At 60.4% G+C, this 25,032-nt stretch overlaps 1 protein-coding gene across 7 annotated transcripts in view; it reads left to right on the top strand.

Annotated features, from left to right (window-relative positions):
* Window positions 1-867: 867 nt before the first annotated feature.
* Window positions 868-25,032, top strand: part of INTS1 (integrator complex subunit 1) — a 30,623-nt gene continuing 6,458 nt past the window's right edge. Inside the window, exons 1-35 of one of the 7 annotated variants that reach the window (XR_012122084.1) lie at window positions 868-1,189; window positions 1,718-2,008; window positions 4,234-4,430; window positions 4,581-4,718; window positions 5,020-5,179; window positions 5,285-5,392; window positions 5,498-5,688; window positions 5,807-5,952; window positions 6,045-6,186; window positions 7,086-7,262; window positions 8,166-8,274; window positions 8,857-8,977; window positions 9,400-9,477; window positions 10,167-10,324; window positions 10,720-10,816; window positions 13,199-13,290; window positions 13,507-13,567; window positions 14,713-14,910; window positions 15,182-15,311; window positions 15,462-15,641; window positions 15,719-15,868; window positions 16,303-16,479; window positions 16,562-16,666; window positions 17,654-17,821; window positions 17,897-18,008; window positions 19,099-19,260; window positions 19,862-20,008; window positions 20,273-20,398; window positions 20,630-20,754; window positions 21,644-21,898; window positions 22,557-22,716; window positions 22,980-23,120; window positions 23,478-23,649; window positions 23,726-23,849; window positions 24,488-24,618. Coding sequence is in view for 6 of the 7 variants with exons in the window: in XM_073214924.1 (XP_073071025.1) it covers window positions 1,132-1,189; window positions 1,718-2,008; window positions 4,234-4,430; window positions 4,581-4,718; window positions 5,020-5,179; window positions 5,285-5,392; window positions 5,498-5,688; window positions 5,807-5,952; window positions 6,045-6,186; window positions 7,086-7,262; window positions 8,166-8,274; window positions 8,857-8,977; window positions 9,400-9,477; window positions 10,167-10,324; window positions 10,720-10,816; window positions 13,199-13,290; window positions 13,507-13,567; window positions 14,713-14,910; window positions 15,182-15,311; window positions 15,462-15,641; window positions 15,719-15,868; window positions 16,303-16,479; window positions 16,562-16,666; window positions 17,654-17,821; window positions 17,897-18,008; window positions 19,099-19,260; window positions 19,862-20,008; window positions 20,273-20,398; window positions 20,630-20,754; window positions 21,644-21,898; window positions 22,557-22,716; window positions 22,980-23,120; window positions 23,478-23,649; window positions 23,726-23,849; window positions 24,488-24,618 (5,087 nt within the window). In the remaining variant the exon portion in view is untranslated. Of the gene's footprint in view, window positions 1,190-1,235; window positions 1,514-1,717; window positions 2,009-4,233; window positions 4,431-4,580; window positions 4,719-5,019; window positions 5,180-5,284; window positions 5,393-5,497; window positions 5,689-5,806; window positions 5,953-6,044; window positions 6,187-7,085; window positions 7,263-8,165; window positions 8,275-8,856; window positions 8,978-9,399; window positions 9,478-10,166; window positions 10,325-10,719; window positions 10,817-13,198; window positions 13,291-13,506; window positions 13,568-14,712; window positions 14,911-15,181; window positions 15,312-15,461; window positions 15,642-15,718; window positions 15,869-16,302; window positions 16,480-16,561; window positions 16,667-17,653; window positions 17,822-17,896; window positions 18,009-19,098; window positions 19,261-19,861; window positions 20,009-20,272; window positions 20,399-20,629; window positions 20,755-21,643; window positions 21,899-22,556; window positions 22,717-22,979; window positions 23,121-23,477; window positions 23,650-23,725; window positions 23,850-24,487; window positions 24,619-25,032 lie in introns of those variants that run through there. The other 6 variants (XM_073214927.1, XM_073214924.1, XM_017656342.3 and 3 more) reach the window with 6 other exon arrangements.

Genomic DNA, 25,032 nt, shown 5'->3' with positions numbered 1-25,032 from the left:
TGGCTTAGGCGACGTCCAGGAAAGAATGTGAACCCTCTAGTACTCAGCCAATGAGGAACCAGGGGAGGGACTCGCGCACTACGAGATAAATTATTGGCGCCAAACTCTCCAGGTGTGTCTGCTCATCAGACACCCGGTCTTGCAAGACCGTCGTTAAAGCCTCGCTCCGCTGTTCCCTTTGTCTCCGTGTCCACTTACAGAATTTGGACCAGTGAGTATGTTTCTCACACACCCGAGCCCCACTCCCTCCTTCTCCTTTAAAACTCGGCCCCCCCCTTTCGGGACTGTACTCGGCCCTGGAAAACCTGTGTGGCCCGGCTCCAGCAAGGCTCCTCGCGTACCTGTGACTGCTGCCCATTGGAGCACCTGGCCTGTGAAGCATGCTACGTCCTTGCATGCAGACCTGTCCCTTCATGCAGGGCCCGCCCCGCCCAACCCGGCCTGAAAGCGTGGGGCGGTGGGCCGGGGTGAGGGGGTGGGGTGGGGCGCCGAGGGGGACTCCTCCTGCTCCTGCCGGCCTCTGGCTCCCTCCTAGCTCCCTCCACGGGGACCCCAGGACCTGCCCTTCCACAGGTAAGAGGGAGAGCAGGACTCTGAGGGCCCCGCACATGTGGATCAGACCCTCACACCACCCTTCCCAGCTGGTGTCCTTGGGCACGTCACTAGGAAACGTCGGCCTCATCTGCTGGACAGGGATGGCAGCCCACCTGTGCGGCGGTTTTATAACAAGAGCCATCGGCGGTTGCGCCTCACAGCCAGAGGGCGCTGCAGGCATCGAACAGGCGCCGCGGGCCCCTCTCGCCTGCTCCACCGCCTCCTCGTTTTCCTTCCGGTTGTTCCGGAAGTCGGGGCTCCCAGGGCGGTGAGTTTGGCTTCTGGTTCCGGGGCGGCAGTGCGGCGGCGGTACGCTGTTGCGAGCGGCGGGCGGTGAGAGGGCCGCGGTCGGGCGGCACCACGCTTCACCTGCGGACCTGAGTAGGGGCTCACGCGGCCGCCGGTAGTCGCTCCGCCCTCTTGTCCTGGGCCCGTTCGCCCATTTCCCCCACGGTCGGGGCAAATGAATGAGCTTGCGAGGTGACGACGCGGCCCCGGCCCTTCTCAGTGACACCTGCGCAGCGCGGAGCAGCGGGGATGAACCGGGCCAAGCCGGCCGCCGTGCGCAGGCCCAGCGCCACTGCCAAGCCTTCAGGTGCGCGCCGCCCCCTGGGTCCCAGGCGACTCTGCGGGTACTCGGCTGCTGCTTGCGGGACGCTGCCTGCTCGTTTCGGACTGCGCATCCGAGGCAGCGGCAAGTAGCTGAAGGGGCCGGGCCAGGAGGCAAAGGGCCAGAGACCAGGGGCTGCCTGGCCTCAGGTCCGGCCTGGCCCTCTTCGCCGTGTGGCCGTGGCATGTTCCTTCCCTGCGCTGTGCGTCGTCTTCCTCGTCTGTAAAACTGGAGGAATAATGCTCTTCTCAGGAACTTGTTGAGGATTAAGTGAGCCAACACTTACACCTTAGAAGCGCCTGGTTTGTAGTAAGCACCGTGTGACTGTCAGCCGTGGATGCCGGCATCCTTCCAGTCCGACCCCCGCCCCACCCGTGGGCATGCTGGGTGACTTTGTTTTTTGCCTCCCTGACCTTTGTTGAATCCAACAGTGAGAGGCTGGAGTCAGTCTTTGACATCTTTCCACCCAGGTCGCGTGTAAAGGTCCACATTTCCCATCTCCCTCCTCTGCAGGGCACCCTCCACCAGGAGACTTCATTGCTCTGGGCTCAAAGGGTCAGACCAGTGACTCCAAAACGACGTCCGCCTTGCTGAAGCCTGCCCCTTCCGGCCTGCCTTCGGAGCGCAAGCGGGATGCTGCGGCCGCTTTGGCCGGTGCCTCCGCCCTAACCGGCCTCACTAAGCGCCCCAAACTCTCCTCCACACCCCCGCTGAGTGCCCTGGGGCGCCTGGCTGAGGCCGCCGTCGCAGAAAAACGCGCTATCTCTCCTTCGATTAAAGAACCGTCTGTGGTCCCGATTGAAGGTAAAGTCTGTCCCCGGACTTCCCAGAGCCTGCTTCCCCCACCAGGGGATTGGTAAGGGCGGCTTCCGCACACCATAGGCAGGCATTGGTTCTTTGGAGAACAGACGAGGGGGTCGTCTGTGAGCTTGTTCTTCAGAGCGCTTCTCACACAAGCGATACCCCCACATGACACAGGTGCGGTTACCTGACCTGCGCCTCTGAGCCCAGTGCGGGAGGGGAGGTGCTGATGTGGCAAGATGGCCCCGGTGGGCCTGGGGCCTTGGTGTGCTGCAGTCATGTAACAGGAGCAGTTGTTGACACTGGCATGTCACCCCAGTGAGCCTCTCTGAGGTCAGAACGAGATGGTGCTCAGGGTCAGTGCCAGCGAAGCAGACCAGAGTGTCACAGACTGGGAAGTGGGCTTTTGGTGTCCATCGGCTTTGCTCCCCGGTTGTCTCTGCTTTTGGGGAGGGGCTGGCAGAGTGTCCAGGTGGACTGCCAGCGACTGTCCTTTGGAACTGGGCTGTTCCTGTGCTGTCTGAAGGGTTTGCTGAGCACCTCCTTTGTGACGGGCTCTGTTCTGAGCTCTGGAGTTGGCGGTAACTGAGACGGACGAATCCTCGTTCTCCTGGTGGGCGTTCTCTGAGCCCTCTCTTCCTTGGGATGAGGAGGCTTGAGCCTCCATAAGCATTTCTCCCCAGTTACTAACACCATAGAGTTTACTTCCCTTCTTTTGTTTTTAGTTGAAAGGTAATCAACATTAAAGACAGTAATGAAAGATACAAAATTTATTCACAACTCTGCCTTTTGCAACAAAGCTGTTAATTCTGCATGCATCTAAAATTGCCCTGCATTTCTGTGTTACCTTCCCTTTGGTTATTTCTAGTGGCTCCAGGATATCTGTTAAATGTCAACTGGTCCCAAATGTTGAGCACATGGGTATTCACATGACAGCATTGGGAGAGAGAAGGCACATCCAGGAATTGTAATGTGGAATGGAGCTTTGGAGGGTGGATAGATTTTGACAGGCAATCGAAGATGTTGGAGAAGCAGAGGCCTGTATCCTGGAGAAAGGGGCTGTGCTCGGAGGTTTGTGGGGGGAGAAGGCTTACACCCCGATCAGGTGGCAGCAGGGAGCCGTGGAGGCATGTGGAGCAGAGGACATGGCTGGAGCTGTGCTTTGGGAGATGAGTCAGGCAGCAGCTGCCCCAGCGCTTTTAGTTCAGGGGCCCTTGCCTGGTGGCTAGTGCTTGCAGAGGCCAACAGAACTCACAGGGCCATGATTTTCTCTGTTACTAGCTGTGGGCTTTTATTTTTTTAGTATCACCTCTCGTAAAAAGGTGGTTGGGGAGATTCAGTGAAGCATGGTTATGAGAAGCATGTTCTGAATGATAAAGTGCTTTGCAAGTGTCTTTAGCAGAACATAGAGCGTGCATCAGCTGTTTGTAGTGTCTGGTGTTCAGTAATTCCAGACTGTCTATCCCCGGCACCTAGAGGGTATTGGGTAAATGCTGGGGAGCCCTCCAGGCTCTGTGCAGGTCACTTAGAAACCAAGGGCAGCGCCTCCCTAGATGCTCAGATATTTAATAACAAGGCCCTAAAATCCTTTTGGGTCAAAGTTGTCGTAATGGAAATAAGAAAATGTCTAGAACTGAGTGATAAACAGATGCAGTGGAAGTACTGTGCCAGGGCACTTCCAAGAGGGACACCAAGAAGCTGGGCGAGCTGCTTGGGAGGGCAAGCTTAGGCTCCAGTCAAAGCAGGACAGCATACAGTGGAGCCAGAGCACAGGGAGGAAAGGGGACTGAAGAGAGGGTGGGAGTGAGCAGCATGGGGAAGGGCAGGGCCCGCAGTGAGCACCAGGAGAGGGGTGGCGCGGTGGGCAGTGCCCGGAAGGACAGCCTCGGGCGCTGCAGTGGCAAAGGGAAGGCTAGGGATGCGCTTGTTAACTTGAAAACTTAGAAAAAGCTGACCAATTTGTAGAAGGAAGTGTTGCGGGACCAGATATCTCTGGGGTAGTCCGGAGGGCTGGGGGTGACATGCCATTCCTGCGTGTGGCCTGCCATTGTCTTGGTTGTTGCCAAGAGCCAGGGCAGGACCCATGACTGTTGTCCTTGGGGGCTGCTGCTACACACAGCCTGGGACCCATGCTTGCTGGGTTTCTGGTGGTGTGCTCTGCTGTCCTGTGGCTTTGTGGCCTCTGCTTGTGGCTGCCTGCTCTGATGGGCCCTGCCTGCCTGGGCCAGTTCCACCCACAGTGCTGCTGGATGAGATTGAAGCTGCTGAGCTGGAGGGCAATGATGACAGGATTGAGGGCGTGCTGTGTGGGGCAGTGAGGCAGCTGAAGGCCGCCCGGGCCAAGCCCGACAGCACCCTGTACCTGAGCCTCATGTACCTGGCCAAAATCAAGCCCAATATCTTCGCCACGGAGGGAGTCATCGAGGTGAGGGCCGGGGTTGCCTCCTCCGTCCTGGGATGGGTGGGCAGATCCTGGGCCCTGTCTTTGGCTTCTCCCTCCAGTTGCCTTCCGGAAGCACACTGGCTCTGCCCGCGTGCCCGTAGGCTCCCTGGCCACATGCACGGTCTCCTGCAGGCTCTGTGTGGCCTTCTGCGCCGGGACAACTCCATCAATTTCAAGGCCAAAGGGAACAGCCTAGTGTCCGTGCTGGCCTGTAACCTCCTCATGGCTGCCTACGAGGAGGACGAGAACTGGCCGGAGATCTTTGTTAAGGTGAGTTGTCGTCTCCTGGGAGGCTCAGAGTGGTCTGTCCCTTGTGGTGAGGAAGGCAAAGCACCACAGCAGAGGGGGCAGCCCCTGGGCACCTGAAGGGAAAAGAGGAACTGAGAAGTGTCTCCAGAGGGCTATGCCTTTGGTGGCCCAGGCGCTGTCTGCACTGGTCACTGGGGAGGTGCCCCTGGTAGCCCCACTCTGGGCAGCTGGGACAGGCCGGAAATGTTCATCTAGCTCCTTCCCGTGGCCCAGCTGGGGATCTACCCGGCGGGATCTGGAGCACAGACTCTGTCACCCGTAGGTGTATATTGAAGATTCCCTAGGGGAGCGCATCTGGGTGGACAGCCCCCACTGTAAGACCTTCGTGGACAACATCCAGACGGCATTCAACACCAGGATGCCCCCTAAGAGCATGCTCCTACAGGGGGAGGCGGGGCGCAGCGGGGGGGACCTCAGTGCTGGTAAGGGATGGGATGCCAGGGGCTGGGCTGGGGTCCCCTTGCTCCCCAGAGCCTAGTGTTGTGGGGGTGTGGGTACTCACGGGACAGGTGGTGGGGTGTCCACAGGGAGCAGCCCCCACCCCTCCCTTACTGAGGAAGAGGACAGCCAGACGGAACTCCTGATTGCCGAGGAGAAGCTCAGCCCTGAGCAGGAGGGCCAGCTCATGCCCAGGTAGGCATGCAGTGTGGCACACAGCTGGCGTGGCTGTGTGGCTGGGAGCAGGTGGGTGGGCCCCAGGAGGAGAGCCAGCCTGCCTTCCCTCTCCTTCCCCCGCTGGTCTAGGTATGATGACCTCACAGAGAGCGTGGAGGAGTATGTTCTCGACATGCTTCGGGACCAGCTCAACCGGCGTCAGCCCATCGATAATGTCTCACGGAACCTCCTGCGGCTCCTCACTTCCACCTGTGGGTACAAGGAGGTGCGACTGATGGCGGTGCAGAGGCTGGAGATGTGGCTGCAAAACCCCAAGGTGAGGGTGGGGTGCTGTGCCTACAGCACACTCAAGGGCCTCCTGGGTCCTGCCGTGCCAGGCCCTGCCTACCAGCCCTTAGCTGCCAGGCTGACAGGGTCATCTGGGCTCCCTGCAGCTGACCAGGCCCGCCCAGGACCTGCTGATGTCTGTCTGCATGAACTGCAGCACGCACGGCTCTGAGGACATGGACGTCATTTCCCACCTCATCAAAATCCGCCTCAAGCCCAAAGTTCTCCTTAACCACTACATGCTCTGTGTCAGGTGCAGCCCAGGTGGGGAGTCTGGGGGATGAGGGGTGACATGGAAGAGGCTCTGGCCCGCATTAGTGCCCCATGTGCTCTGCTGGTGTCCAGGGAACTGCTGAATGCGCATAAGGACAACCTGGGCACCACCATCAAGTTCGTGATCTTCAATGAGCTTTCCAATGCCCGGAACCCAAACAACATGCAGATCCTCTACACTGTGCTGCAGCACAGCTCGGAGCTGGCGCCCAAGGTGGGCAGCCCCTGTGGCACAAGCTGTGGGCTGGGTCAGGCCTGGGGTCCTCCCTGGGCTTGGGGTGCCCAGCTGGAGAGGAGCGTGGGGCGTCACTGCCCTGCGTGGCGTTTGGATAAAGTGGTGGGGCAGTGCCTGCCCGGAAGGGGTCCCTGGAGGGCGGGAGGGGCTGTGCCTGATGGGCCTGAAACACTGGCAGTTCCAGAGCGGGTGCCCCCATGCATGGGTGTCTCTCTTAGGAACTACAGCTACATCTGCTCAGGAGGGAGCTGCAGTGGGCCCTGAAAGGCCCATTTTCCCAGCTAGGCTGGCCCAGCCATCCTGAGGGGTGGCCCTCCTGCCACTGGCCTCCTGGCTTCAGGGTCCCTAGCGAGGGAGAGCTGAGAACAGTGCTCCCATTGCTGTCCACACAAGCTGGGCTGGTAGACGGGGTGCCTAGCAAACTCAGGACCAGTCCCAGTGGTTGGCCCTCTGACATCTTGTCCCCTGGCCTTTTAGGAGAGGTGGTGGTTTGGCTCTCTGGCTTGAGGTGGGGCTGAGCCAACAACCCTGTGGCCTGGGTGCCTGGAATATAGCTGCTGCCCAACCCCCCCAGCCAGTGTCTGTCAGTTCTGTCCCTTTGGTCAGTGAGGACCAGCTCCCTGCCAGCCAGTGCCAGGAGAGTGGAGTGAGGTGTTGCCCTGCTGTCATAGAGCTCAGGCTGTGGAGAGAGTGGTCACACCGCTGTCCGGGTGTAGCCAGCCCGTGAGTGGCTGGTTGCTCATGCACCTGTGTGCCTGGGGTGCTTTGGGGAGGCTGGTGGGGTGCTTGCCCAGAGGGCTTCCTGCAAGGCCCAGCGAGGCCCTGATGGGTGGCCGGAGATGGTCCCAGCTGCTTCCTGCGTGGTCTCTCTGCCCCAGTTCCTGGCCATGGTGTTCCAGGACCTGCTGACCAACAAGGACGACTACTTGCGGGCCTCGCGGGCCCTGCTCCGGGAGATTATCAAGCAGACCAAGCACGAGATTGACTTCCAGGCCTTCTGCCTCGGGCTTATGCAAGAGCGCAGGGAGCCACAGCACCTGGACATGGAGTTCAAGGTGCCACGGCCACCCCGGCCCCCATCCCTGGCTGGTCCCGCCCTTGAGCTGCCCATCCCCACCCTGGCCCCCCTCAGCCCCCATGCTGCACCCACCTCTCCTGGTGCCCTCATCCCACCACCTCTCGGCTGCCCGCCCAGCCCCGGCTTCCCTTCAGCACCCTCAGCCGCCCCAGCCCCCTGCCATCCCTAACCTCGGCTGCCTTGGCCCTCACCCCTGAGGCTCATGCAGGAGTGCAGGGAGCCACAGCACCTGGGCATGGAGTTCAAGGTGCTGGGGCCACCCCCCAGCTGCCCCTCTGCCGCCCATCGCTCCCTTAGCTTGCTGGGCGAAGTGGTTGGTGCCTGGTGTGGGCAGTGGCCAGTCCCAGAGGGCAGCTGGGCTCCCTCCAGAGCGAGGACTGAGGGGCAGCTGGGCTCCCCCAGGGAAGTGGGCCCCTGGCTGGGTGTGGAGGTGGGGCAGCACTGTAGCTGGTGGGGCTAGGGGAGCCAAGAGGCAGTGCAAGCAAGGAGCAGGGCCACACAGATGTGTGTGGGAGGGCAGGCATCTGCTCTGGGTAAGATTTTCTGCGGGGAGAGAGAGGGCTGGAAGGGGAATCGGGACAGATCGTCGGGGATCACCAGTCCCTATGGGCAGGTTGGCAGGTAGCACCATACAGTTGTCCAAGTCTCAGGAAGATGGGCTTTGTCCAGCTTTCTTGGCTGAGCCTCCATCCTGTGGGCCTTGCTGCCCTGGCTCTTGTCCCAAGACCTCCTCCTGCCCTGCTCTCTCCTGCCACAGTAGTCCCCGGGTGCTGTCAGACCTGGTGTCCTCCTGTGCAGCTGCTGGTCTTCTCGGGGCCTGAGTATAGCCTGGGGCAGCCCCTCTGGAGTACAAACCTGTAGCCCCCGGCTCTGCTTACAGGAACGCTTTGTGGTACACGTCACAGATGTGCTGGCTGTGTCCATGATGCTGGGCATAACTGCCCAGGTGAAGGAGGCCGGGATCGCCTGGGACAAAGGAGAGAAGAAGAGTAAGGATCTGGAGTGCTGCTCCGGTGTCCTGGGGCAGGTGGCAGGGCCCTGGCTGGGTGGCAGGGGCATATCCATGGCTGTAGGCCATCCCCTGAGGCCCAGGCAGTGCCCCCAGAGACAGGGAGCTTCTGGAAGCTGCTGTTCCCTGTCCCCTTGGCCCCTTCTCTGCTTGGGTCATATGCTCACTCAAATTGTGGTGCCCCTCATGGCAGCATTTCAGGCTGTGGCCCTTCAGCCAAGGGTGGGTGGTGGAAGAAGGGAGATGGTGTTTGAATTAGCACACTGTGGTCCCTTACAAGTCCTGCTGAAGGCCTGGTTGCAGAGGACATTCAAGCAATGGGCTGGAATGAAGTTGCTTTGAATTTGAGGGTTTAGCCTGCCCCGGCTTTCCTCCGCCCTCGTGAGGCATGCCCTATGTTGCTGTCCCAGCTGGGTTGCGGGCCCCCTCCATGTTTGTCCTCTTGTGCACAGGTGGGATGTCTTGAGCACCTCCCACTTGGGCTTGAGTTGGACCCTGAGAGACATTTGCTGCCCCCGGGCTGCCGTGCAGACATGCAGGTGAGCCTGCTTGTTCCTTTCAGACTTGGAGGCGCTGCGCTCCTTTCAGAACCAGATAGCAGCGATCCAGCGGGATGCAGTGTGGTGGCTGCACACTGTGGTGCCATCTATCAGCAAGCTCGCGCCGAAGGACTACGTGCACTGGTAGGGTGTCTGGGGGACAGGTGGCCGCTTCCCTGTGGCTTATGACAGCGAGTGGTGGGGCTCCCAAGTGGAAGTACGTCACCTTGGGTGTGGCTGCCGGGTGGCAGCCCCACAAGAACCCATGCTGTGGGACATGGGGACCCCGGTGGGTGTCAGAGCCTCAGGCAGAGCCCTCCCTTTGGGGGGCAGAAGTAGGGGCGCAGGGGGCTGGGGTTGAGGCTTTGTATATGTGCTCAGTCATCAGCCACCCCTGGGCTGTGGGGACTTGCTGGAGGCTCTGCAGGAGGTGCTGGGGGGCATCTGGATGCAAGCAGCCCCTGCCTCTGAGGGTACAGCTTCTAGTCTGTGGGAGATGGTCTCTTTTGGAACTAATACGGTGGAGAGGGTCGCCTGGGCCCCTGACGGCCTCTCTGCCTCCGCAGCCTCCACAAGGTGCTCTTCACAGAGCAGCCAGAGACCTACTATAAGTGGGACAATTGGCCCCCCGAGAGCGACCGCAAGTGAGTGCCTGTGCTGGGGCCTGGGGCACGCCGCGCAGGTGGGGTCCTCCACTCGTGAGGGTGGGCAGGGGCCCGCCTGGCGCTGCTTGGCTCTCCGTGCTCCCATCCCTGTCCCAACACACAATGCTGTGCAGGCCATCCCACATGCCTTCTGTGAAGTTGCCTCCATTCCCAGGCTCTGCCCTCCCCGAGCTTTCATGAAGCCGCATGCACATGCCTTCTGCCCTTGGCCAGCATTTGGCCCTGTGTCCCTGAGCCAGGGTCCCCTGCCCCTTGCCTTCTGAAGGGTCACTCCTGTCTGTCCCCACCCCCGGGCCTCTGCTGCTGGGTTCAGCCTGCTTGTCTCTTCGTGTCTTACTCACCTGTGCTCTGTGCCCTTCACATGCCACTGTTTGGTGGGTGGTGGGTTGTGACGGGTCTGTCTGCCCCTGACCCTGAGCTCCCAAGCATGGAGCACCTTCTTGCATTCCTTTTCGGGATGGCTGAACCTCGTCTGAGGGGCCACAGGAGTGGATGACCATGGGTCAGGGTGGGTGCTGCCCTCTGCCCAGTGCAGGGCAGACTTGCAGCTGGGACATTCCCTGCACACAGGAGGTGACAGTCTCCGCCTTTGGCCTCAGCCCCACCCAGCAGGCCCATCTGGGCTAGGGGTGGTCCTGTGAGCCCAGCTCCTCCCTCCCTGCCCACAGCTTCTTCCTTCGCCTCTGCTCGGAGGTGCCCATCCTGGAGGACACGCTGATGCGCATCCTGGTCATTGGGCTGTCCCGGGAGCTCCCGCTCGGCCCTGCAGATGCCATGGAGCTTGCTGACCACCTGGTGAAGCGAGCTGCAGCCGTGCAGGCGGATGGTAAGGGTCTTTGGGACCCATTGCCAGTCTCCCTGCCCCACAAAAGCCGTTTTGGCCCTGGCACATGCCTGTGGGCCTCCCTCTCTGCCTCGGGCAGCACACGCTCCCTGTCTGCTCATGCCTGCATGTGGTGATACTGCTGTCCCTGACAGGCCTGTGGGTTCACACACCCACCACATGCTGCGAGGTGAAAGCCTGTGTCAGTTTCCCCAGCCCTGCCCATGATGCTTGTTGCGGTTTGTCTGTACCTCTCTTCGCACAGCCTCTCACCCATCCTCCACTTTGGAAGAGTGAGGCCCCCCTATCACTGTCTGTCCATGCCTGGCTCCTCAGCCTGGACATCCAGCCAGTGAGTTGGAGCAGCTTTTAGAACCTGTGTGTGGCTCTCGTTTTAGATGTGGACGTACTGAAGGTAGAGCGGGTCCAGCTCATCGACGCCGTGCTGAACCTGTGCACGTACCACCACCCTGAGAACATCCAGCTGCCCCCCGGGTGAGAGCATAGCCCCGCTCCACCTACCCTGCCGGGCCCTCCTGGTAGCCTGTCTAGGGACACCTGTGAGACTAAACCATGCTCCGCGAAGGAGCTGTTTTCTGCTGTTACCTGGGTTTTAGTGATACTCTTCCCTGCTCCGTCCTTTTTGGTATCTTTTTCATAGATTCTTTATCTTCTGTGTTAATTAATGCCCACACTGTAGTTTGGAGACAACAGCATGTTTGTGTTCAGTTTTCTTAACTGCTTTACTGAGGTAAGTGCACATTCGTTTCACCTATTTAAAGCTGTGATTCCCTGTCTTGGTGAATTCACAGCATTATGCAGTCACCACAGTCTGAATTAGGGCATTTTATGCTCCCAGAAAGACACCCACACTGGTTAGCTGTCACCCCTGCAGCCCTGGCACCACGTATCTTCTGTCCGCCCTGCAGATCTGACCTTGGATGTGCCGTGGGCATAGACTTGCACAGCATGTGGCTTTTCACGTCTGGCCTCTTGCTGAGCAGGTGTTCTCACAGTTCACAGAGGTGCAGCACATTCTGGACTCTGGGTTTTGTGGCTGAATGGTGTCTTTTATATGGACACACTGTGTTTGCTTCCTGGCTGATGCACATTTGGGTTGCTTCCACTATTGGGCTATCGTTCCTGCTGCTGGAACGCTCATGAGCAGTCTGGATAGATGCGTTTCAGCTCTCCTGAGTGGATGCCGTGAGCGGCGACTGCTCTGTCCTCTGCTCCCAGCAGCAGTGCCCAGGGCCTGATTCCACCGCGTCCTGGCCAGCACTCCCTCTGCTCTTCACTGGAGCCGCCTTTGTGGACATACAGTGGCCGCTCAGCGAGCCTGGCTTTGCACTTCCCTCGTCGCCATCTCTTACGTGCTCACTGCCATTTGTACATTTTCACTGGAGAAACGTCTATTCAAGTTCTTTGCCCACTTTTAAGTTGGCTTTTTGAATTCTTTTTTTCAGAGTTTTTTCTCTCTTCTGGGCACTACATCCTTCTCAGATCTGTGATCTTTGGATGTTTGCCCCACGGTTTGGCCTCTCATCACACTACGGTGTCCTTTGAGACACAGTCATTGACTTTGATAAAAGTCCAGTCCATCTGTTTTTCTCTTGTGTCTGTATTTTTTGTCAGATGTAAGGCACCACTGCTTAGTCCAGGACCACAAAGATTTACTCCTGTTTTCTCCTGAGAGTTCTGTAGCTTCGATGCTATGTGTACGTCTTTGAACTGTTTAATCTTTGTGTACAGAGTAAGGCAGATCCAAATTCCCTCCTCTGCTGGGATGTCCAGGTGTCCTGCCCGCATCCTCCCTTTGAATTGTATTAGCCTCTCCTTGGCGGCCAGGCCGCAATGTGCAGGTGGGTCTCTGTGTGGACTCTTAGTTCTGGTCCAGTGCCTCTGGGTCTGTCCTGATGCCATGATGGGACAACTCTGTCATCGCCGTGCATCTTGGCTGAGTCTGAAGTTGGGAAATGTGAGTCCCCCAGTTTTGTTCTTTTCCAAGATTGTTTTGGCTGTTTGAGGTCCTTACATTTTCATATGAATTTTAGGGGTCACCTTGTCAGTTTTCAGCAAACAGCCAGCTGGGGATTACATTGAACATGTAGATCAGCGTGGGAGTATTGCTGCATCTGCAGTGTGGGACCTTCAGCCCCTGACTGGGGGTGGGTAGGTCTCCTGTCCATTTAGACCTTTCATTTCTTTCAGCAACCTTTTGTACACTGGATAAGTCTCACGCTTCTGTTAAGTTTACGCCTAACTGCTATTTTCTTTGAAGCTATTTGTCATATGGAATTTGTCTCTTCATTCTTCTGTGGGTTGCCAGTGTCCACTGTGCTCAATCACTCATGCTGGGCAGCTGATCTCACACTTTACAAGTGAGGATCTCAGTTTACCTCGTTCTGATAGCTATGTTCTGTTTCATAGAAAGCAGAGTATTTTCGTCATAACTATACTGTATGTGGATTTTAAGTATCACTACGATTACATGTTGATGGGTACTGGGGTGGATTTCTGGTCTGATGGAAAGAATAGGAGCGTAACTAACCCTTATCAGCATGGGTTACTTTGATTAGCTCTGTTCCTGTTTCATAGGCACAGAATGGTGAGGACGTGCCTAAGGGCTCAGAGCTGGTCCATGGTGGGCACTGACCCCACCTGGGCTCTGCAGCGTGGTGGCTAAGGCAGGCACTCCTGGGGCACAGGCGTCACTGGAGGGGACGGCAGGACAGGAACCGATGGCACAAACCTCTAAAGCAGGCTCCACATCAGTCACCACAGGATTGTCTCTGTGCTGTGGCTGCCTTGGCCGAGGCTGGTTCTTGTCACTGGCCTCAGCACAGCTGAAGCTAAGTCAGCGCCCTTGCATTTCAGGTACCAGCCTCCAAACCTTGCCATCTCAACCCTCTACTGGAAGGCCTGGCCCCTCCTGCTGGTCGTCGCTGCATTTAACCCAGAGAACATTGGTGAGCCCCCTCTGGCCAGCACATGGTCGTCTCAGCTGGAAATCACTGCTTCCCGTTGGGGTGTTTGGCTCATCGGGACCTGGAGTAGAGCCTGGCTGGGGCCTGGACGATGAGCCTGGAAGGGGCTGGGTTTTGGGCCTGGCGCTCCACAGGCTGGTGCTGGCCAGGCAGGAATGCTGTGTCCTGGTCACCACTTTCTTTCTCCTTGCTCCCTAGGCCTGGCTGCCTGGGAGGAGTACCCAACGCTGAAGATGCTCATGGAAATGGTGATGACCAAGTAAGTCAGCTCGAGCGCTGCTGGGACCAGGACCCCGAGCGGGTGGGCCGACTCCTGCTGTGCTGGGCAGCGGAGCCGACTCGAGCTTCCAGACTGCTCTGAAGGCCGCATCCTCTGCTGGGCTGCCTCCCAGTGTCCTTTACTCACAGGCTTGGGTTTCTGAGCCTGAGTCTGAGGAGCTTTGTGCCCTGTGGAGAGGTTCCTAATGGGATTGGAGTGGGGCCCTGGAGCTGTGGGGCCCACTCATGCTGTGATGGGGTATGGCTCAGGCTGATACCCGTCATGCTAGGAGGGATACAGCGGGAGATTCAGGATCCAGAGGGCTCACCGAGTGGCAATGGTGGGTGCAGGGCAGCAACATGTGATCCACATTTGTGCACAGAGGGTGCGGGACTCACGCCCAGTGGAGCACCGATGCCATGGCTGGCATGCCCACACCTTGCTGTGTGCCAGCAAAGCAGTGTTGCTGCCTACAAGGTGCTGTGATGCTGTGACAGGAGCTGGGTCCCCCTGTACTGGCACAGCCTGAGCCACGGCGTATGTGGATTTGGCATGTGGGAACCAGGCACACGTCTGGGCAAGGCTGTGGCAGTGGGAACCCAGCGTGAGTGGCTCAAGTCTGGAGACCCTGCTACTCCTGTGGCTTCTCTGAAAGTCTTCTGCCCTGTGGCTGACAGTGGACAGGCTTTGGGGCTCTCAGGACAGCCCTGAGATAAGTGGTGTCACGGGCAGATAGATTTGATCTTAGAGTATGGGCTCGTGCCTCCCACCAAAGCCATGGGAGCCTCTGGATGCCAGCCTGGGCGCACCCTTGCCATCTGGTGTGTTGGAAGGGGATCCGTGGAGGTGGGCTGGAGGAGAGGCTGTCCTGTGCACAGCAGGGCAGGGTGCTTGCTGTCCCTGTGGGGCTGGTTTTGGATGTCCTGCATACTGTCTGCAGGAGAGCAGGTAGCAGCTGGGGGCTCTGTGAAGACAGGCCTGATACAGTGTTGCTTATGGCCCCACTGGGGCTTCCTAGCTCCTCCCAGTGGAAGCCCTGTGCAGGGCAAGGACCTGTGGGTGGGTGCTGACCCTCCCTGACCCTGCGTTGTCGGGGCAGTGGGCCTCTGACAGGCATGGAAACAAGTTCCCCTTTTGGCCCCCAGTAATTACTCCTACCCACCATGCACCCTGACGGATGAGGAGACACGGACAGAGATGATCAGTCGGGAGCTGCAGATTTCCCAGCGGGAGAAGCAGGAAATCCTGGCATTCGAGGGCCACCTGGCAGCTGCCTCTACCAAGCAGACCATCACTGAGAGCAGCAGCCTCCTCCTGTCTCAGCTTACCAGCCTGGACCCCCAGTAGGCACTGCATCCAAGCCCCCCCTTACCAGCTCCGAACCATGGTGGTGGCCCAGCCCAGACTGTCAGGTGGTGGGGCAACAGGCAGGGTACACCTTCAGACATGCCCGGCCAGGCCACTGTCCCGGCTCTCTGTGGAGCCAGGCCCCAGGGGCAGCGACAGTGCCCACAGCGGGCAGGAGGGACTGTTCTCAGATGGGGCGGTAGCCCCACCCTCAGCACCACTGTGCCTGAAGGCTTTCTGACACACTTGTGTCCCCTGGGCTTCCAGAGGACCCCCACGGCGGCCACCCCCCCACATCCTAGAGCAAGTGAAAGGCCTTAACCAGTCCCTCCGCCTGGGGCACCTGCTGTGTCGGAGCCGGAACCCCGACTTCCTCCTCAATATCATCCAGAGGCAGGTGAGCCCCCGCAGCTCTGGGAGGGCGACTCGGTGCAGGGGCAGGTGGGCACGGGGCAGGGTCACAGGCTCTCGGGCACATGGGCTGGGCAAGTAGGGACAGGGCTGCTGTCAAGCTGGACAGAGCTGAGGGTGCTGTTGCCCTGCCCAGGCCTCTTCGCAGTCCATGCCCTGGCTGGCCGACCTGGTGCAGTCCAGCGAGGGCTCCCTGGACGTGCTGCCTGTACAGTGCCTGTGTGAGTTCCTGCTGCACGACGCCGCCGACGACTCTGCCTCTGGCGGCGAGGAAGAGGAGGGCGAGAGTAAGGAGCGGAAGGCCAGGAAGCGGCAGGTCAGTGCCCCCACCCACCAAGCCCCTGCAGGCCCACCCTGAGGCCTCTCCCCAACCCTGAGGCCCCCTCCCCACAGAGGCAGCAGAAGCAGAGGCAGCTCCTGGGCCGCCTGCAGGACCTGCTGCTGGGCCCCAAGGCCGATGAGCAGACCACGTGTGAGGTGCTGGACTACTTCCTGCGGCGCCTCGGCTCCTCCCAGCTGGCTTCCAGGGTGCTGGCCATGAAGGTGAGGCTGGGGAGGGGCTGAGCTTTGTGGCCCTCAGCACTCTGACTTCCCAGCAGAGCTCTTGTGTAATTGAAGTGGTATGTCACCCACCTGGACATGCGATCTAGCTGATCTTTGTGCACAGAGGGGATGACACTGATGAACTCTGCTGGCCCCAGGGCCCTTTCTCGCTGGTCAGTGTCCCTGGGTACTGATGCCAACATCTGGGGGTGACTTAGCAGCTGTGTCTTTGAGCTACTTAACAGCGGTTTTGTAGACACTGGCTCAGGCTGCTACTTCCGGAGCTCTGACCAGATGTGGTGTCAGTCAGCTGGGCAGCCCGTATCCCACCCAGGGCTTTGAGGGATTGTAGCAGCCCCAGATTTGAGAGATCTGGGCATGCACTCTGGGCGAGGCATGTCTGGAGGTGGCCCAGCACATGCGTCTGCTTGCAGGGCTTGTCCCTGGTGCTCTCAGAGGGAAGCCTGCGGGACGGGGACAAGGAGCCCCCGATGGAAGAGGACTCAGGGGACGCGGAGACGTTGCAGGGCTATCAGTGGCTGCTGCGAGACCTTCCCAGGCTGCCTCTGTTCGACAGTGTCAGGGCCACCACCGCCCTGGCGCTGCAGCAGGTAGGGGGCTGGCTGCTGGGGGAGGGGCAGAGTGGCAGGAGCAGGCCTAGCACCAGGGAGTTACACAGCCCTCCTTTCCCAGGCCATCCACATGGAGACTGACCCACAGACCATCAGCGCCTACCTGGTCTACTTGTCCCAGCACACGCCCGTGGAGGAGCAGGGCCAGCACAGTGACCTGGCCCTGGTACGGGGCAGGGCCCCAAGGCAGCTCCCAGGCTAGGGCGTGGGACAACTTCTGCCCAGAGTGGGTGTCCAGGGCGTGAGGCCCAGGTGCCACTTGGTGCCAGAGCTGCCACAGCCTCGCTGCCTTTGTCACTGTCTGCCCTTGGCACTGGCCTGGGCTGAGGGAGGTGGGGTTTGGGCCCCTGGGAGGACTTGGTTGGGGGTGGGGAGTGTGCAGTGGGGCAGTCCTGCAGGCCAAGGGTTCTCCGCAGCAAGGCCTCCACGCTGCCAGCCCCTCCAGGGAGGGCATGTGCCCTGCCCCTTCCTCCTCTTTTTGGTCAGCTCTGCCAGCCTTGTGTTCCAGGGCTTGCTCTCAGCTCTGACCTGGTGCGGTTCCTGTGGGCCCGGATCTTTGTGGAGTGGATGAGGGAATGGCAGCCACCAGAGGTCCCTGGAGGGTGGGGTCCTTGCTGAGGGGCTGGGAGGAATAAAAGCTTGCACTGTGAGGCCTTGTTCTGAGCCTGGTCTGGTAGCAGCCTGGGGAATGGCATGTGGCCAGCAGCCCAGCATGATGGCCGCAGGTTTCAAGTAAATACAGCACCTGGTTGTTTGCAGACCCCATCCCTGAGGGCTGTGGCACCTGCACCCCTATTGCTTTTGGGGTGGCACAGTGTCTCCTTGCTGGCCCTCTCCGAGCTGGGCGGGTGGTGACAGGTGTGGCCACTGTCAGAGCCATGCATGCATCCTCCTGCTGCTGCCTCAGCCGTGGTTCTCTGGGGAGTCTGTGTACTTCTTCCCTGCTGCTCCCAGCCACATGGTGTCCCTGTGGCCCAGGGCACCCTGCACACAGGCCCTCCCTCTGTTGCCGGCACATCTAGCCTTGGAGCTGGTGGTGGCACAGGGTGCCCTGGGCATGGCCGTTGGCTCAGCGAGGAGGACGAGGGATGGAGGGGCTGGTGAGCTTGCTCCCCCAGTGCCTGTGCTCTGACAGAGGTGTCCCCACCCCCAGGATGTGGCCCGGCTCATCGTGGAGCGCTCCACCATCATGTCCCACCTCTTCTCGAAGCGCTCCTGCAGTGCCGAGTCAGACGCTGTGCTTGTGGCCCTGCTTTCCATCTTCTCCCGCTACGTGAGGCGCATGCGCAAGAGCAAGGAGGGAGAGGAAGTCTACAGCTGGGTAAGGTGTGGCCTGGTGCCCGGGTCCTGGCCCTCGGTGCCCCGCAGCCTAGCCAGACCTCTGCTTTCCCTGCAGTCAGAGTCACAGGACCAGGTTTTCCTCCGCTGGACCAGTGGTGAGACGGCCACCATGCACATCCTGGTGGTCCACGCCATGGTCATTCTCCTGACGCTGGGGCCGCCCCACAGTGAGTGCCTGCTAGTGTGAGGGATGGCTCCCCCCGCTGCAGCCCTGCCAGTGGCCTTGGGAAGGTCCCCATCCCAGTGCGGTCTCCTGAGGAGTAGATAGTCTTTCCTTCCTGTGGAGAGTTTTAGAGGAAGCATGTAAGAATCTGTGTGGCACGGCAACACAGACCATCATCACCTCAAATTGATAGGCCTGTGGTTTCCGGTGATTCATCCCAGCCCCGGCCCCATGCTGTCCTGTTGTCTGTGATGCCTGTGGGCAGCGCCTGCCCCTCCTTGCTCTCCCGGCCCAGCCAGGGAGATGCTTGGTCTCTGGAGATGGAGGCACACACAGGGGGCTGCCCACGAAGGAGACACTTAAGGGCCAGAGCCATGAGCGCCTGTTCTCTGCAGGCCTGGGGGCAGAGCCTCACCTTCCCATGGGCTTTGTCTGCAGCAGGGTGGCCCTCCCACTGGCCGAGCCCTCTTCGGCCTGGCAGCCTGCCTGCCCCCTTTCTGGCTGATGGCTGTGGACTCTAACATGTATCCATGTCCAGGAGTGGGAGGAAGGGTTGGGTCCCCTTGCTGGAACTGGGCCACATGGGCTGTGCTGGGAAGATGAGCCCTGCGGGAGGGTGGGTACAGGGCACGCCTTGGTGGGAGTGCCTCAAGGGCAGGATTCTGTGAGAAACAGCAGGGAGGGGAGGATGGCCTCGCAGGCCTGAGCCCACTGGGCTTCTACGGACTTTGTGGAGCCTGCAAGTTGGAAGGTATCTGGTTTGGCCAAGCACAGACATGTACAGTGCAGGCCCAGGGTCACACACAGTTCCCTGGGGCCACCTGCCCAGCTCTTCCATCCCTCTGCTTCCTCACTGGCAAGCAGGTGGCACAGTGATGGGTTGGCCGTGTCAGCCCCACAGAGTCTTGGCATACAGGGCACACTCTGTGCTGAGCTGCCCTGTCCTCCGGAGCCTCCGTCCTGCCTGTGAATTAAGGGCTCTGGTGCTTGCAGCCCGGCATTTGGGCTTTGGTGGGGCCAGGCCCCTCGGGTGGTGAGGTTCGGGAAGCTTCCCTGAGGTACCCCCACTGCTTACCCCATCATCTCTCCCCAAGCTGATGATGGCGAGTTCCAGGCTCTGCTGGACATCTGGTTCCCGGAGAAGAAGCCTCTGCCCACGGCCTTCCTGGTGGACACCTCAGAGGAGGCTCTGCTGCTGCCCGACTGGCTGAAGCTGCGCATGATCCGCTCAGAGGTCCCTCGCCTGGTGGATGCTGGTGCGGGCATGGTGTGGGAGGGTGGCCAGGTGCCACTGGCTGTTGCAGATCAGAGAGGGCAGCTCAGGCTCCCTGATGGCTGTTCATGGGCATCGCGGTGTGCGTGGATGCTGTGCTGGACTTGATGGGGGGGCAGCAGTACCTACACTGACCCCGCCACAAATTTTTTTACAGCCGGGCGGCAAGGCTGGGCAGTGCCAGAGAGGGCAGGGTGAGCGGTCTGGGAGGTGGGGGCAGGAGGGTGGGCCTCCTCGTTGGCCCTGCAGATGGAGTGGGATTAGATACCTGCAGGGAGGAAGGATCCTGGGCACTTGCGTGGGGTGGAGGCTGTGCGCTGGGCAGCAGGGTTAGTGCAGGAAGGATGCATTCGGAGGAGCCAGGATTTACCATGAGCCACAGGGAGCCTTGGTGATTCTAGGAATGCTCAGAGCCCAGAGGGAGCTGAGCACACAGCCTGAGAGCAGGGCTGGAGCCGGTCATGTGCTGGGCATGTGGGAGCTAATCTGAGGCCCGACCACCCTGTAGCCACCTGCCTGGGCGCTGGGGAAGCTGGAGGCAGGTCACACCGCTGCACATGCTCATGGTGTGTGGCCATCCCCAGCCCTGCAGGACCTGGAGCCACAGCAGCTGCTGCTCTTCGTGCAGTCCTTCGGTATCCCCGTGTCCAGCATGAGCAAGCTCCTCCAGTACCTGGACCAGGCAGTGGCGCATGACCCCCAGACGCTGGAGCAGAACATCATGGACAAAAGTAAGAGCCAGGGATCCTCGGTTGGCCAGCAGACCTGGGCCTATGTGCATGGCTGGATGGCTGGAGCTCCACAGGAAGGTTGAGGCTGGCTGATCAGGAGAGGCCAGTGCCCCCGACCCCAGCTCTCAGTTGTCCTACCCTCTGGGGGGGTCTGAGGATGGAGGGAGCGGCAGGAGAGGGCTCTGTCACTACCTGGGCCTTTGTGAAATGGTCTGGAAGGCTTGGCATGTGGGGCCAGGACCATGTGCTTCCTGTTGGGCCCAGGTGCTGAGCCCCGGCTGTGGTCCACAGATTACATGGCTCACCTGGTGGAAGTTCAGCACGAGAGAGGAGCATCCGGAGGCCAGACGTTCCACTCCCTGCTCACAGCCTCCCTGCCCCCTCGGCGAGGTACCACCTGCCCCTGCTCGGAGCAGCCTTCCAGTCGGGTAGTGCTGGCCACTGGCCGGTGTTCGAGCCCCTTGTTAAAGACCCTGCCCTAATGCCTCAGTAGGCCTCAGCAGGCTGGAGGGTCCCTCTCGTGGCCACTGAGCCACCTCTTCCCTGCCTTGGTCTGTGCACTCCAGATCCCATAAGTTGACTGGGAAGAATTACCAGCTGCCCATGCTCCCTTTCCTGCAGACAGTGCAGAGGCGCCAAAGCCCAAAAGCAGCCCAGAGCAGCCTCCGGGCCAAGGCAGGATCCGGGCCGGAACTCAGGTGCGGGTGCTCAGCCCTGAGGACGACCTGGCCAGCATGTTCCTTCAGGTACTGCCTCCACTTCCAGGATGGGCGCCCAGGGCCTCCATTTCCCCCTCTGCCCAGAGTTAGGTGACCCTTGAGAGCTACGCAGCTTGCCTGTGCCTCAGTTTCTTCCTCTGCAAAGTTGGGCTTGGGGCAGTGCCCCAAGTTGAGAGCAGAGCCCAGAGGTGCCATCATGCCCGCCACCACCTTGCTTTTTACCAGCCTGGCAGCAGCAGCCCAACCACAAGGGGGCTGGCACTGTCAGCACCTGGGCCTGGCTGTGTGCTGTGCAGAGACAAACTGTGTGTGGTGGGTCCCCCACAAACAGCCTCCCACATTATCTTTGCCCTGCTGATCTGTGTGCTTTTCACAGAGCTCATGTGCCAGGCAGCCAGCCTGCTGGGGCCTGCGATTTCAGCTCTGTTCCACCTTGCTGCTGCGTACACGTGTGTGTGCGGGACCCTGCAGCCCTGGTGTTGCATCCACATGTGCTCTCCCCCTTCTCACACACAGTGGTATTCACTGCAGAGCTGGTGTGATGTCCTCCCAGGATGCATGCACACTTACCACACGGGCAGGCACACATGCTTTCTCAGACAGTTTCTCTAGGGTCCAGGCCCATGTTTGGGGAGGGGCTGCCCGCCATGCACTGGCTGCAGTCAGCACACACCCTTCAAGTGTAGAGGCCAAGATTTGCAGGGCTGTGGGCTCTCTGCTGTCTCCAGGGCTAGGGTCCCACACGCCCCTCTCCAGGGTCCCTGGTCACTACCCCACCTCCCCTAGAGTGCAGTATGTGTGTGTGTGCACACTGGGGCCAGCTGCCTTGCACAGGTCTCATGCCAGCAGGGATGGCAGAGAAGGCTGGGGCTTCACCATGCTGTGTGTCCTGACTGCTGCCTGTGCTCTGCTCCAGATCTTCCCGCTGAGCCCCGGCCCACGGTGGCAGAGCTCCAGTGCCCGCCCTGTTGCCCTTGCATTGCAGCAGGCCCTGGGCCAGGAGTTGGCACGCGTCCGCCAGGGGAGTCCTGAGGTGACAGGTGTCACAGTGCGCCTCCTGCAGGCCATTGCCACCCTTCTTAGCTCCCCGCATGGCGGGGCCTTGGCTCTGGCCATGCACCGGAGCCACTTCCTCGCCTGCCCTCTAATGCGCCAACTTTGCCAGTACCAGGTGGGTGCATCTGTGGGTCCATCCTGTGGCAGAGTCTTGTGCCCCAGGGAGGCCATGTGGAGGAGGGGTTGCTCCCTGTGTTCTGGAACGCAGGGCTCCACCTGGCCTGGTGGGGCCCTCAATCCTCAGTCTGGTGCACTCTGAGCCTAGGACTTCTGTGTGTGAGCCTCCCCCAGCCCCACTCCTGACTGGGATTCCTGACACTGTCCTGGGGGCCTCGGTTTTGGCCTCTCAGTAAAGGGAGTACCCCTCCCATCCTTGGAGCTGGTGGTAGAGCCCCCACCTTTGCTTCCAGAGTTTTCCAGGGAGCAGAGAGGGTGAAGGGTGTATGTGCCCCACACCTGGACTCATCAGTGCTGCTATGTCTGCCTTATCTGCTCAGGCCCGTGTGAGCGTGTTTTGTTACTGGAGGGGCACACGTGTGTTTCTTTGATACTTCTCCCCTGAACCATATGAAGATAGGTTGCAAACAAGAGAGTGTCTGGCCAGCTGTGGGGCCTGGGAGGATCTCTGGGAGGCCCCAGTGCTCCCAGGCACTGTCAAGCATGGCAGGTGTGGGATGTTCCCAGCCTGCAGGGCCTGTGGTCTGGTCCCGGCCCGACTCTGGCCTCAGGGCAGTCTGAGTGCGCATGGCCACGAGCTGCTGGTTGTCCCACAGCGCTGCGTGCCCCAGGACCCTGGCTTCTCATCGCTCTTCCTCAAAGTGCTCATGCAGATCCTGCAGTGGCTGGAGAGCCCCGCTGGGGAGGGTGGGCCTCTGCAGGCCCAGCTCAAGCTGTTTGCCTCCCAGTACTCGGCCCGGCGCAGGATCAGTGACGGTGAGGGGCAGGAGCCAGCCAGCCGGCTCCTGCTCTGCCAGGGAGATGGCGGCCTTGCACAAGGGGTCTGTCGATTGTCAGTGGGGATGTGGCCGAGCGGTTTGGTGGTTAGGGCACTGGGGAGTGAAATAGGCTCCTGAGGGAGGACAGCAGCGTGCGTGGGACCTGAAGCCCATGAATTGGCAGTTCAGGGACTGTCAGATGCACTGGCAGGAGCTGGGGTAGCAGCCAGGCTGGCGGGTCACATGGACACTCCCTTGCAGTGCGGAGCGGTTTTGTGCACCTGGCGGAGGCTCTGGCATTCCGCGGGGACTTGGAGGTGGTCAGTTCCACAGTCCGAGCCATTGTCGCCACCCTTAGGTCTGGGGAGGAGTGTGGCGTGGAACCCGAGCTCATCGGTGAAGGTACCTTGGGGCTCCAGGCTGTGAAGACCCCCAGCCTGGCTTCCTAGTCCAGCTGCCCCTCTCCTGGGTGTCCCAGAATGTGGCCTGGGGGAACAAGCTGCAGGGCCCTGAAGCCCCCACCCAGCAGCATGGCCTTTGCCTGGGCTCTGCGTTTGGGGTTTCATGTATGTGAGGAGCCACACCAGTGACAGACTCACCCCCGTGACCTCCCGCGACCCTCCTAGCCGCTCACACTGGCTGGTCCCAGTCTGGGCATGCCTGGGCCTTGTTGGCCCCTAGCCTCAGGTGGCCTGGGGGCCCATGTGTCCTATCCCCAAGCTACAGCGACGCGGACCACCCTTTCTGTGCCTCACACAGTGCTCCGGGGCCTGATCGAGGTGAGGTCGCCGCACCTGGAGGAGCTGCTGGCCGCGCTCTTCTCTGCCCCTTCTGCCTTCCCAGCCTCGCGGCCCACTGCAGTGGTGAGCTCGCTGCTGCTGCAAGAGAAGCAGGCATCCCCAGCTCCCGGGGAGCAGGACAGCAGCCACAGGTGTGCTGGCAGGGTGGCGGCCGGCCCGCTGAGTGGCCCTGGCTGGCCTCTCTGAGCCCACCCACCTGCCCTGCAGCCTGGAGGCCGTGCAGCTGGGACCTTGCTCTGGGCTCCTTGTTGACTGGCTGGAGATGCTGGACCCTGAGGTGATCAGCAGCTGCCCCAACCTGCAGCAGAGGCTCCTGTTCTCCCGCAGCAAGGTGGGCCTGAGCGTGGTAGGGCTGGGCCCTGCCTGGTGTTCACAGTGCAGGCGGCAGCCCCCACCGCCAAAGCCGTGTGTCTGCTAGCAACCCCAGCGGAGGGCACACTTCCTGTCGGTTCTGCCAGAATCTCTGGCCTGACTCTTCATCAGCCCCAGCGGGTCCCCCGCTTTCTCTGAGCCAGTCAAGGCTAGGACAGTTACAGGGACAACTGGCTATTAGAAGGGAGAGCAGAGTCCCCCATCCTTGATGAGGGAGGGATCTTTTGAGGAGCCCGAGCCCATGTGGGGCCCACAGCCCCTGCCCACGAACCCACGGTGTGTGAGAGCTGCCATCGCCTGCTTTCCATCTGTGGTGCCCCTGCAGCTTTTCTGGGGCCCCCTGGGCTCCAGGTGCTGGGGGAGGTTGTCTTGGTTTTGTTTACTTGCCTGCTCGCATGCGTTCCCTGTCTCTGAGGAGCTATTTCCACTCAGCACATGTTCATCTGTGGAGCTCATAGCTGGCCCAGTGTCCACATAGCTGAGGCTGCTTCCCAGCCAGGAGCTGCAGGCCTTAGAACGGCCCGTCTCCTCTGCTTTCTGGTGGCCCAAGTACTGACTCTCTTCAACATAGGCCATCCAAGTATCTTTCCTCCCCAGGGCAAAGGCCATCCTGGCCCCCAGGTGCCATCTTTCCGACCTTACCTCCTGGCCCTCCTCACACACCAGTCCAACTGGTCCACACTGCACCAGTGTGTTCGTATCCTCCTGGGAAAGAACCGTGAGCAGAGGTGAGCCCCCAGCCCCGGCAGGCCTGGCAGCTCCAGGCTCACTGTGGGCACCATGCTGGCTGCTGCCCCAGGTAGCTGAGTTCGGATGGCAGCATTGAGGGGACCTGCTCTGGGCGAAATGGGATGGCCCACTCTCCCCAGGCTATGTGAACTGTTGTTATCCACGCTGTGCTTCAGGGGTGCCACGTGCCCCTCGGCATGGCCAACAAGCCTGGAGGGTGGCAGGGCCGATGTTAGTCTTGTCACCATGAGGTCAGGTGAGCAGGCTGGTCCATCCACCAATGGCCCTTCCCTGGTGAGCTCCCAGGGAGGGGTGTTGACGGCACCGGCCTGTCACAGGGAGCACTCACCTGGCCTCTGTCTGCCCCACCTCCCTTTCACTCTGTGCACTCAGCCAGAGCTCCATGCTTCCTT

This window comes from Manis javanica, chromosome 10 (assembly GCF_040802235.1).
Source record: "Manis javanica isolate MJ-LG chromosome 10, MJ_LKY, whole genome shotgun sequence".
Classification (NCBI taxonomy): Eukaryota; Metazoa; Chordata; class Mammalia; order Pholidota; family Manidae; genus Manis; species Manis javanica.
This window is presented reverse-complemented; position numbering and strand designations above follow the sequence as displayed.